Source organism: Salvelinus sp. IW2-2015, linkage group LG13 (genome assembly GCF_002910315.2).
Source record: "Salvelinus sp. IW2-2015 linkage group LG13, ASM291031v2, whole genome shotgun sequence".
NCBI classification, from domain to species: Eukaryota; Metazoa; Chordata; class Actinopteri; order Salmoniformes; family Salmonidae; genus Salvelinus; species Salvelinus sp. IW2-2015.
The window spans coordinates 38559001-38572596 of NC_036853.1; the positions used below are offsets into that span (position 1 = coordinate 38559001).

The 13596-nt window shown below is 40.5% G+C and overlaps 1 protein-coding gene across 2 annotated transcripts; it reads left to right on the plus strand.

Annotated features, from left to right (window-relative positions):
- The first annotated feature begins 1796 nt into the window (after positions 1-1796).
- Positions 1797-5785, plus strand: LOC111971426 (prothymosin alpha-A). Of its 2 annotated transcripts, none has more exons than XM_023998196.2 (5): positions 1797-1994; positions 4376-4444; positions 4732-4822; positions 5018-5094; positions 5178-5785. In XM_023998196.2, exons 1-5 carry the CDS (start codon positions 1950-1952, stop codon positions 5217-5219), a joined length of 324 nt encoding a protein of 107 aa, XP_023853964.1. In that variant the 5' UTR covers positions 1797-1949; the 3' UTR covers positions 5220-5785. The 2 variants fall into 2 exon arrangements, with proteins under 2 accessions (XP_023853964.1, XP_023853965.1); XM_023998197.2 differs by lacking the exon at positions 1797-1994 and adding an exon at positions 3289-3370.
- Positions 5786-13596: the final 7811 nt, after the last annotated feature.

The following is a 13596-nucleotide window of genomic DNA, read 5'->3' on the forward strand; positions in this document are numbered from 1 at the left end:
TTAACATATGTCAGCATCTAGTGACTTTGTGCTATCCAGCAGTACTGAGGGTTTTAAATAAATAATTCCACACTCTCCAGGTTTTGCAAACACCCCTAGTGGAGTACTACATTTGATTGAAAGTCGGATTATCCAATCCATGGGGGCAAAGCGTCAGGTTTATGTTTGCTCCAGTTCATCTACCAATGAGGTTAGTTCTTTTACAATCACGACGACATATGGCACTTGGAAAAAGCCATCTTGGTGAGGTAAGTATCTCCCTTTATTTCAATGGTGCACTCTTGTATAAAATGAATCACTATGCAACACTGTTACATTTGTTTTCTGACAATGTGCCAYCTTTTTTGCTTTGTTCTATATTTTTATAGTCCTTGACTCCTTGGTGTAGTAGGCTATAGGTTAACCTCATTATGACCTCATTTTTTCTTTGTGCCACATTTCTGCAGTGTGCGTAAAGTACGTGCATAAAGTAGCATATTAATGCATTTCCTGACTGGTTGCTATTTATAAACAACGGATCCTCCAACACGTATGCTCTAAACATCTTTCAGAAGTAAATCTTGGTGGCGTCGACCTTCACTCACACAAACACACAATAATGGCTGAGCCGGGAAAGGGAAGCTTTTACCCGCGGAAAAGGGCGCATTTCGTTTTCCAGAGCGTGCGCGAGAGAGAGAAAGACAGAYAGAAGAGAGAGGGAGGGGCGTAGATAGAGAAGGGGAGGCGTGCGGAGAGAGAGCGAGAGKGAGAGAGAGAGAGAGATTTCTTCATTACATTATTTAGGCTACATTAATTCATATACAGAATATAAAGATATGTATTTTAGCAAACTAGAGCGTCTATCAGTCAAATGAAAGTGCACGCAGGGTCAACCAGCAACACCTCATATAATAAACATTACATAACCTTTTCAAGTAATGATTTATGTGTTATTACATATAACAACTGCGAATGTGTGTGTTACATGTTGCCCAATGCAGTAGTCTAGAACTGAATCCATCTGTCCACTATTGGACATATCCTATGGGGGAGTCGCAATTGAATATTGGCATATATTACAAATGCCTGTTCACACCGCTACTATCCAGATGGCGAGGTGCATKWAAGCTGGGACGGAGAGACTGAAAAACAGCTTCTATCTCAAGGCCATCAGACTGCTAAACAGCAATCACTAACTCAGAGAGGCTGCTGCCTACATTGAGACCCAATCACTGGCCACTTTAATAAATGGATCACTAGTCACTTTAAACAATGCCACTTTAAATAATGCAACTTTAATAATGTTTACATATCTTACATTACTCATATCAAATGTATATACTGTATTTTATACCATCTATTGCACCTTGTCTATGCCGCTCCGCCATCGCTCATCCATATATTTATATGTACATATTCTCATTCACCCTTTTAGATTTGTGTGTATTAGGTCGTTGTTGGGAAATTGTTAGATTACTTGTTAGATATTACTGCACTGTCAGAACTAGAACCACAAGCATTTCGCTACACTCGCATTAACATCTGCTAACCATGTGTATGTGACCAATAAAATTTGATTTGATTTGATGTAATCTTGTGTTGACAGAGAGTAGCCTATGCTATGGGGGTCATCGATCCCAGCGCGGTGGGGCGGACAGCTACTCGTCAAAGCAATGATTCGGAGAGACTGGTTAGGGGGCGTGAGCGTCTCTRTGAAAATACTGTCCATTGTTCCCCTCGGACCAATCCGGGCTAGAAATGTTCCTAAWWATGGACCAATCATAACGCACTGGCCGTCCCCCGACTCCACCCAGAACTGTATATTAAAGGTTCCCCTATCGAGCCATATGCCACTGGCACTATTGGCTATCTTTTTTTCTTTTACAGTGGTCGGACTGAGTGGATTGTATCATTATTGATAAATKTTTTTTATGATCTCAACATTTGTTACATTAGGCTAAGACAGAAACATGGCTGACGCAAAAGTCGAAACTAGTACGGAGATCTCTGCCAAGGTAAGTGGACGGCAATTTGTGACCTGAGTGATGAATAAATGACAACTTCTACACTTTCTTTCATTTAAATCTATCCCGGACTAAATATTTTGAATGGAGAACAACTATCGGAAGCTGGAACAAGTGTTCAGCCGAGCTTCATTAAACCTAACTGGCTTTGGATGTGTCTTCTGTTGCGGATGTTGGAATGGAAACCGTTTTATTGGAGATCTCTGTTATATTAGATAAAATGTAGGCAAACAATATTTATCGAAAGTTGCACTCACTCACTAGTCTATTGAAACATACACGCCAAGCGATGCTTTTTTTTGCCCGGAGTATAACAGTCTGCGCGCGGTTCTTTGTTTATGCTAACGTGTCCGTTCTCTTGAACACCGATTTTAAGCTCTTTTGAATAACTCAATCACACACGCACGTCTGGTTTACCGTTTTGATTAATTACCTTTGTTTGCATCAAATATCATAGGCTACATTGCAGTTACCGGACGCAATCGCGGCTGCTACAGTGGCTATTGATCCATTCTCCGATTATGTACCTCGCACCGGTCTGTCATAACTTGCTACTTGAATATATCCCATTGTTTTTGGAGTTGGTTTCATGGAGTATAGGATATTGATATAGAAGTTTATGGGGAATGGCTCAGGCATAAAAGCATCGCGCCTTTTAGAATACAGAATGAGGTGAAAGGGATTTAAACAGCGCGTAAATGTTTAATAACGTAACCAACATAAKACAATTATACCCGACCTAAGTACGAGATGATCTAGAGAGGGAGGTTTAAGAGCGTAATTATTTTTGCATAACTGTAAACGGAGTAATGATAGCTGCTCCAGTATTAAAGCTCAGTGTTAATGTTGGGTGATTTACGGCTGTATTGACATGGATAAGCCACCCGATGTGTTCATTCCACCAGGCTTGTCTGCGCGCAATGTGACAGTGCCTCGATCGGAGCTCCGGAGCCTTCCGGTTTCAGAGCATCAGTTGAGTGTATATGTGGGCTTTGGTGGCGCCAATAACGATTGGAATAACCAGTGTCAGACGTGAGTGCGAGCGAAAAGTTGAACTGTGTTCGCTCTCTCTCTCTCTCTCTCTCTCTCCAGCGTAACCCTATTTAGAGAGAGAGAGAGGGGGCGGGGGGCGTTCACCACAAACCAGCACTGCCTCTTGAAGGCATAGTTTCTACCTGCTGAACCAATGGCGCGCTACTTCTTACATTTAACAATTTTAGTAATTTAGCAGACACTCTTATCCAGAACGAATAACAGTAGTGAGGTTTCGTACTTTCTTCCCGTACTGGTCCCCGTAGGAATCGAACCCAAAACCATGGTCTACCAACTGAGCCACAGGGGACCATATGCTGCTCAAACGATCCCCGGTGATGATAAAACAAAGCTAGTATGTTGATGTCTCTCTGTTAGCCTATAGGATGAGAAGTATGCTTAGTTTCCTTCGCTGTTGGAGCCGCGGCGCCGCTGTGCGTAGTTGCCTATAGGTAGGCTACAATACAATATTGGCATGTACATGTATTGTTGAAGGTGGAGGGTACAGGGAGATGTAGCTGCTTACCGGCGTATGGGCTCAGCATTACTCAGACTAAAGAATATATGTCCTTATATGAAGATGTTAAAACMAATGACGGTAAGAAAATCTTTATTTTATTTTGGGCACTATAAAGGGCTATTGGAAAAAGTGCTTTTGTCCTTCAAGTGAAAGGCCTAAACATAGCCTGCAACACCAACACCCGATCAGAATGGGTTTTGATTGATTACATACCTTATTGTCTTCATTTGTAGAATGGAAAGTCAATCAAACGCATATCCCTTCTATGCGCTATTGTCTCACTTCCCTGGAGTTAATTTAGTRGGCCTCCTTCTGGTAGCGTTCGTTTTTACCACGCTCTTATTGGCTGTGTTAAAATAACCTACCAGGGTTAAACGGGAATTGTAGTCTTTTTCCGGGCGTGTCTTCATAGCGTCCCATTAGATGTGTCCTTGACTGAACTACAATTATCGTTGAACTCAACTCCATCATGGTGTCAAGATGCAACACTTCTATTAGATCTCCAAAAGTTGGCGGGGAGTAGAGCAGAAAAGCAACCAATAGAAGGTTTAGGATCAAAGTGTTGCATTTCAAATAAAAAACGAAAGCATTCACAGGTTTAGGTGAGGTTGGAGGAAGAGAGGGGGTGTGTGTGTGTGCGTGTGTGTGACAACCTTCTCAACCTTCCGCTCATTTAGGTAGAAGTCATCAAAACRACACCCAACTCTAGAAATAAATCTGAAGGCTGAAACCTTGATTGAACRTGTGATAGATATTTTATCCACCATGTGACAAACAACACATGACTCAAACATAGTCTCTCATTTTCACTTTTCCCCAGGACCTGAAAGAGAAGAAGCTTGTTGAAGAGGCAGAAAATGGAAAAGACACCCCAGCCAATGGAAAAGCTGTAAGACTTCACCTTTAKGACTTTACCTTTAATAGACCCTTTTCCCCATTTTACCTTTAAGATGGAACCATCAGCTTCTTTACACCTGTTCTCACCTGTCTTCTTCATTATCCTTATAAAAAAGGTATTTGTAGAAGTAAATCTGAGGCAACTCATGTTTTCTTTTGTTTATATTACTAACAACATATCATCTGATTATTACTTTCACTTCGAAATAAACGTGTCATCCAACATTTATTCTTCCCTGGAGACAAACATATCAGATGCATTGTATTGTTTTTCCACAGGAGGCTGAGGAGAATGGTGATCAGGACAATGATGTAGAGGAGGATGATGATGATGTGGGAGAGGAGGAGGATGAGGAAGATGATGCTGAGGGTAAGTGATCTGGTCTTTCACAACGCTAGGATGACAGAGTATCCATTACATGTTGACATATGCACCTAGTGGCAGTGATGTGTATTTGCTTGTACTAGTCTGAGGCAGTCTGCCTGAGAAATTGTTTTGTTGGAGCGCCCTCTATGTGTTATAAACTGTAACGGCAAGAATCTAAACCTGCCTTCCTCTCTGAAGGTGATGAAGAAGATGATGACGATGAGGTCGAGGGTCGTGCAGGCAAGAGGGCGGCAGAAGGTGATGATGATGACGAGGTAATGCAGCAACTTGAATCTATCTATTGCATTTACACGTAGAAATTAAAATGACTGATCACATATTGACCTGTTCCTTGCAGGATGATGTTGAAACAAAGAAGCAGAAAACCGACGATGATTAAGAGTTGCGTGTTCAACCCGCTGGAAGCTGCTGCAACCTCTCTCCTTAACCGCCYAACGTTTTGGGGGGAAACTGTGGCCATCATCAAGTAGAGTTCAACGTCCGTGTACACACACACCAAACTGCAATTTTTTTTAGAAAACCCAAGACGTCAAAGTTCTACCTTCTTAACAAGATACAGTACTTTAAAATGAGAATTTGTTTGTATTTTTATTTACATTTTATATTTTTGTACATATTGTTAGGAGGTCAGCCATTTTTCGACAGTGATCTCTGGTTACCAAACGGTGCTTGGAAGTTGATGCTTCTCTATGAAATAGACTTTACTTGTGGTTTGACCATGCCATGCTATCTCAACACAAACATGTACAAATTTCAGAAAACAATTAAATTCAAAGCATTCCAGTAACTTTGTAATTGTACTTTAGTTGTACCATACAAAGTTGGTTTGTATGAGATGGCAAGGCCAAAGAAAATAGGTTTATTTTCTGTCTGTTAAATGGCTGTCTGTTATGGTCTGTTTAATGTATGTGTGAATTTCTTGTATGACAATAAACCTGAATTTTATTTTGTGAGTTCTTAATTTCTTCTGATTCGTTAATTTTTTTGTATTTTTGACCCARCATAGATGGGATTTCATAATGTTACAGTCAGCCACTTCAACTAGGAAAATCAGCTTTTGGCTCCATAATCTATCATCTATAAAAGTATCGTTTTCAGACATGCTGTTCATTTGTTTTATTGGCCTGTTAGAACTGTATATCAATGTAAATTACTCATGCCTTGGCTTAAACACTTTCAGATCTGGTAAATTATATTGCATTTAATAAATTTACCTGAGTGAATCCTTTCCTTCTGATACATATTTCTTTAAACACCAAATATCACACATCAATACAAAAATACATGAAGTGCTAATTGTCCATTTCCACATGCATGCTCTTATGGGTTAATTTCGAGGAAATAACCAGGGAAATATTTTATAACTATTATTAGCCCAATGGACTGTATCTTTTCATTTGACATTAGAAGAGTAGATGTTGAAATTAAAAAGAAACCTAACAGTATTAATCTGCTCAATATATAAACGTCCATGTAATTACATCAATCAATTACCTTATTATGACATGATAATAACCAGACAAACAAATATAATACAACTTTATTGTCCTCCCTCACAAGTTACATAATCACACACACATTATGTTAAAAGCAGTACTACAGCTCATTCCTTTGCCTGCCACGTGTCTAGAGTCACTGTGGTTGTGCTTTATGTGGTAACATGGTTTCAGGTGGGATATAAACAGACATAAAACCGCTTCCTGTCACATTGTGCAGTAGTCAGGTGTTTCTGAGAGCTGTGGCGAGTCAGAGTGGAAATTGCCAATTGCCAATTCTGTGATTTTCGTGTGGGGCTAATAAGAACTTAAGCACAGGCACAAACTATAACAACCTCACTCCTTGACTAAAGCCATGCCGAAACGAATCGGAGTTTTAAAAGTTGTTCCACTGAACATGCCATAGCAATAAAGGAACTTTTAAGAGCGCTATGAAGAGTGCCTTGGTTCTCCTTTTTTTCTATTACAGAGCGAGAGAAGCAGCTATGCAATGCTAATAATAAGAAGCAGTCAACCAGAGAGCAGAAAGAAACTGTTGCGGTTCCTCCTCCAATGCTGCTACTGCCTCCTCAACAAGTGGAAAAACTAGATGTTTTTCTATTTCAGGAAAACATCTCGCTAATGTTTTCTGGTTCACTCTAGACGGCTGTGTAGACATAACTCATCTTTGATAAATAGCCTTGCATGTTGTGGATTAACAAAGTATCTATCTATTCAGAATATCAACATAGGCCGAGATATCAAAATTGTAAGGTGTAAAGCAGAAGGGAACAGTCTTTATAATGTATTGTGGAATACATGAACATGCAATATTATTCATTGGGGGATACTGCTACTGAAAATTATTGTTCAAATTAGACTACTACACATTCTGATCTAAATTATTTTAAATCAGAAACAGATTGGCATGGATTAAACACTCATCTAATGAAGCATCATATACATACAGTATATATATATATATATATATATATATATATATATATATATATATATATATATATATATATATATATAGTACCTGTCAAAAGTTTGGACACACCTACTCATTCCATGGTTTTCCTTTATTTTTACTATTTTCTACAGTATAGAATAATAGCGAAGATATCAAAACTATGAAATAACACATATGGAATCATGTAGTAACCAAAAAGTGTTAAACAAATCAAAAATATATTTCAAAGTAGCCACTCTTTACCTTGATGACAGCTTTGCACACTATTGGCATTCTCTCAACCAGCTTCACCTGGAATGCTTTCCCAACAGTCTTGAAGGAGTTGCCACCAGTGTCATCAGACCAAAGGACTAATGTCCATTGCTCGTGTTACTTGGCCCAAGCAAGTCTCTTCTTATTATTCGTGTCCTTTAGTAGTGGTTTCTTTGCAGCAATTCGACCATGAAGGCCGGATTTACTCAGTCTCCTCTGAACAGTTGATGTTGAGATGTGTCTGTTACTTGAACTCTGTGAAGCATTTATTTGGGCTGTAATTTCTGAGGCTGGTAACTCGAATGAACTCATCCTCTGCAGCAGAGGTAACTCTGGGTATTCCTTTCCTGTGGCGGTCCTCATGAGAGCCAGTTTCATCATAACGCTTCATGTTTTGTACGACTGCACTTTAAGAAACTTTCAAATTCTTGAAATCTTCCTGAATGACTGACCTACATGTCTTAAAGTAACGATGGACTGTCATTTCTCTTTGCTTATTTGAGCTGTTCTTGCCATAATATGGATTTTTACCAAATAGGGCTATCTTCTGTATACCAACCCTCCCTTGTCACAACACAACTGACTGGCTCAAACGCATTAAGAAGGAAAGAAACTCCACAAATGTAATTTGTGTTAGTCCAGTTAGTTACACATATGTGTGCGTGTGTGTGTGCATATGTTTGTATGTTTGTGTGTCAGCTAGAGAGTGCTAAAAAAAGCAGTCAACTAGTCAGTGTGAGGCTGAAGGTTAGTGGCTCACTGGTTGACAGATTAACACTGTATTTTCTCATGCATGCCATGACACTGTACCACACACACATACACACACAAAATGCAATGCAATCCTGTTCTACATATTTTGCTATGTCACAGTGATACTGTAGCTAGAGTGAGTTTTTGTACTGATGAGTGCAACCATATTTCAATCCTGATCCCTCATTGCTTTCCCAATAAAAAAGACAATGAAAAGCAAAGTACACCGCTACCCTCACCAACATATGATTTGAAACACATCAATGTAGCTACACCAACATTTAGCTAACTCAAATTGCACACTCTAATAGTTCCCTAGCTCCATAACCCCAAAATTACACACATAGTAGAATGTGCTCCATTTCCCGTAATTCACCCAAAGTACACAGACCATTTCAGTTACTCACAAATCAACAAGTTCTTCTCGGAGCTGTCTGTCCGGCTGGGTGGACAAGCTGCACAGGGAAGAGAGTTGAATGCAGCCACTAAGTCACCAGTATTTTGCTGCTGTGTTTAAGTATTGTTTCTAACCGGGCATCAGGCATGCACCAGGATCCAGAGCAGTGAACACGTCCAAAGGGTTAGTTTGGCTCCTATGTTCTGTAACCATCTCTTCCTTTCAGTCTAGCGAACCCTGCTGTGTCCTCTGTTTGAACATAACGTATGTGCCGCACATCCAAATGGAATGCCTTGATGATAGAAATCTCTCAATATCTCACCTCTCACTTTCTCTCTTCCTCTCTCTGTGTATGCAGAGGGAGCAGTTTAATAATGTGTGTGTGTTCTGAACACCAGGCTTTAGTTCCCTGGCAGATAGACAGAAGAGAGAGAGAGAGAAACACTCTCCACAGCACCTCCCAGAGAGCCACAATGCATGGTACTGTATCTCATACCCTCCTACTGCCGCCTGGTGCTAAGAGGTACTGCTGCTCCATTTGACATTGCAGCCACCTTGGTAGAGCTGTCCTCTGTAGACTGCCTAATGAATAATAATAAACCAGCGCATCACCATAGCCCAAAATATATAAGATGCAATAGAAAATGGCAAGATTAGAGTATAAATGACTTTTTATTTCCTAAAGCCTTCCTCAAGCATTCTTTATCCCTCACTATGTTTGCATTTTCTTATCCTATTGACAGCCAACCAGCCTACAGACAGCCAGGTAGGGGAGAGTGGGGTATGTTGAGACATTTTGTTACATTCAGTATCCCTACATCAAGGGAAATATGGTATTCTTTCTAACAAAGATATGTACATATCTTTCAAGATGTTGTGAATCCCTGGAAATAATCAGAATTCATGTAAACATAAGAGTTTTGAAAAAATAGCTTGTCCAAAAAAAAGGGGTCTCTTGGCTCAACTTACCTCGGATATGAGGTAAGTTAAGCATAGGGACAGGGTAAGTTGAGCAGCTTTGGGGTAAGTGGGTGCTGGTGTCCTGTGACAGTGGATGATGGTGCTGGTAGGTCAAAGTTTAATTCATAGAATGGTGGTGTGGTATATTGTATATCTTAAATGTATGCCTACATTCAGACATAGATCCGTTTGTTCAATATCACTTACCCTTACATTTCTTGACCAGTTGTCTGGGACAGGGATGTTGTTTCGATGTGTCAATTCGTAAGAAAGGTCTCTGCATTTGAAGCTAGTAAGCCCATCAGACTGGTCCGTGAGATTCTTGATGTGTTTAGCAAGCTCAGACTCCATGTCATCAGATAAAACCTTGTGAGCCTCTGCTACTCTATCATAGCCTCTCTTTCACACAGGTACATGTTTGTTTTATTTTTTTGTTCAGTGTCCAGTCTTTTTTAAATTTTTTATATTTAGCATATAATCAAATTGACTTCTTCCCTTCTTTCACTGCTCTCAAGAACCTCAAGGGGGTATAGACCCCTGCTTGTTTTATGTTTGTATACATGGAGCATGATGTCAACTTTCCCTGCAATGCGGACGACACAGCTGTACATTTCAATGAAACATGGTAAAGCCCCACAATTGCCTGCCCTGGAAGCCCAGATTAATTTAACCTTTATTTAACTAGGCAAGTCAGTTAAGATCAAATTCTATTTTACAATGACGGCCTACCCCGGCCGAACCCTAACAACGTTGGGCCAATTGTGCGACGCCCTACGGGACTCCCAATCACGGCCGGTCGTGATACAACCTGGACTCGAACCAMGGTCTGTAGTGACACCTCAAGCACTGAGATGCAGTGCCTTAGACCACTGCGCCACTCGGGAGCCCAAACGTGGATTGCGGAAGTGGAAGTAGATAGAGTCAAATGTTGTACTTATAAACTTGGACAAAACATAGATAATAGTTCTACGTCCCAAGAAACAAAGATCTGCTAGACCCTGATCTCTCTTTTGATGAACATATCAATATTAAAGGGCAGCTTTTTTCCATCTTCATAACARTGCAAAAATCAGAAACATTTTGTTCAGAAATGGAGAAAAGTGAATCCATGCTTTTGTCACTTCTAGATTAGACTAATGTAATGCTCTACTCTCCGGCTACCCAGATAAAACACAAAAAAAACGTAAGTTAGTGCTAAATACGGCTGCTAGAATCTTGACTAGAGCACCAAAATTGTATCATATTACTCCAGTGCTAGCCTCACTTCACTGGCTTCCTGTTAAGGCTAGGGCTGATTTCAAGGTTTTACTGCTAATTTACAAAGCATTACATGGAATTGCTCCTACCTATCTCTCTAATTTGGTCCTGCCGTACATACTTACACGTACAGTCGTGGCCAAAAGTTGAGAATGACACAAATATTCATTTCCACAAAATMTGTTGCTTCAGTGTCTTTAGATATTTTTGTCAGATGTTTGTCAGGACCCGGTTACGAACTCGGGTCTCCGGTGAGAGAAACAGTCACTTATCAAACTGAGCCACTAATAGTCGGCAGAACCCAGAAGATGAGGCAGACACAGCAGTACTTGAGACGGTGTTTTAATAAAGTAAAAAGGAAAGTACTTCAGGCAAAAAATATAAATCCACAACGTCAAAAGTAATTCCAAGAGAAAAAAGGTATATCCTCCAAGTCACAAGGTAAATCCATAAAAGTGGTAAGCACAGCAGGGAAAAAAACCTCAAAAGAAAAATCAAAGAAAATAAATAAACGAGAACAAAAACAGAGTACCTCAAGAGAATCCAACTAATAACAAACTCACACCATCTGACTGTGCTAACATTCAAACACAGAGCAAAGAACTGAGGGAAAACTAAGGGTTTAAATAAGGGAAACGAGCACAGTGAAAATAATAACGGAAATAAGGAAAACAAAAGGGTCAAAAAAACCCAATGGGGGCATCTAGTGACCAAAACCGAATAATTCTGGCCAAATCCTGACGATTACTATGGAATACTGAAGTATAAATACAAGCATTTCATAAGTGTCAAAAGGCTTTTATTGACAAATACATGAATTGATGCAAAGAGTCAATATTGCATGTTGACTCTTCTTTTTCAAGACCTCTGCAATCCACCCTGGCATGCTGTCAATTAACTTCTGGCCACATCCTTGACTATGGCAGCCCATTCTTGCATAATCAATGCTTGGAGTTTTGTCAGAATTTGTAAAATTTTGTTTGTCCACCGCCTCTTGAGGATTTACCACAAGTTCTCAAGGGATTAAGGTCTGGGGAGTTTCCTCCATGGACCCAAAATATCATGTTTGTTCCCCGAGCCACTTAGTTATCACTTTTGCCTTATGGCAAGGTGCTCCATCATGCTGGAAAAGGCATTGTCTCACCAAAACTGTTCCTGATGGTTGGGAGAATTCTCTCGAGGATGTTTGGTCCATTCTTTATTCATGGCTGTTCTTAGGCAAAATTGTGAGTGAGCCCACTCCATTGGCTGAGAAAGCAACCCACACAGGAATGTCTCAGGATGCTTTACTGTTGGCATACACAGGACTGATGTAGCGCTCACCTTGTCTTCTCGACAAGCTTTTTCCAGAATGCCCCAACATCGGAAAAGGGGGATCATCAGAGTAAAATGACTTATCCCCAGTCCTCAGCAGTCCAACCCGTAACTTTTGCAGAACATCAGTCTGTCCCTATGTTTTTCTCGAGAGAAGTGGCTTCTTTGCGCCCTTCTTACACCAGGCCATCCTCCAAAAGTCCTGCCTCACTGTGCCGCAGATGCACTCACACCTGCCGTGCTGCCATTCCGTGAGGCAAGCTCTGTACTGTGTGTGCCCCGATCCCGCAGCTGAATCAACTTTAGTGACGATCCTGGCACTGCTGACTTTCTTGGGTCCCTGAGGCCTCTTCACAATAATTGAACCGCTCTCCTTGAACTCTTGAGATCCGATAAATGGTTGATAAGTGCAATCTTACTGGCAGCAATATCTCCTGTGAAGCCATTTGCAAAGCAATGATGACGGCACGTGTTTCCTTGCAGGTAACCATGGTTCACAGAGGAAGAACAATGATTCCAAGCACCACCCTCCTTTTGAAGATTCCAGTTTGTTATTCGAACTCAATCAGCATGACAGGGTGATCTCCAGCCTTGTCCTCGTCAACACTCACACCTGTGTTAACGGGAGAATCACTGACATGATGTCAGCTGGTCCTTTTCTGGCAGGGCTGAAATGCAGTGTAAATGTTTTTGGGGGATTCAGTTCATTTGCATGGCAAAGAGGGGCTTTTCAATTAATTGCAATTCATCTGATCACTCTTCATAACATTCTGTAGTATATGCAAATTGCCATCATACAAATTGAGGCAGTAGACTTTGTGAAAATTAATATTTGTGTCATTCTCAAAACTTTTGGCCACGAATGTATATATAAAATGCTTTTTATTTGTTTACCTCTTGGGCCCCCTGCGGGCTTTGGCCCAGCCCCTGACTCACACAATTGACCAGTCACATTTATTTATTATGCAGTTTATTGAAAAATATTAATCTGTCAATTAACCAATCAAGGCAGGGCCCCCTAGTTACCCAACTGGGCCCCCTACCTCTTCTCCTCCCCCACCTGATGACCAGCAGAGCAGCAGCAGGCAGCAACAGCCTGTTGCAACAGCCTGTCTACACTCATTGAGAGCAGGCTCCTAAGTCCTCCTGTGGTTGGCGGTTGCAGTAAAAAATACAAAATATATACTACTATAAAACTGCATTTTTTTCTCTTTGCCCCATAAGATGTTGTTGTTATGATAATGTTATCTGGCTTATGGCTGGCTAACGCTACCACTCTTTTTGAATAATTCCTTTTTTCTTTTTTACTGATGATTTTGAACCCCTGCGCAGATGAAACCACTCTCTTGGATGAAACAATTCATCAGTCACT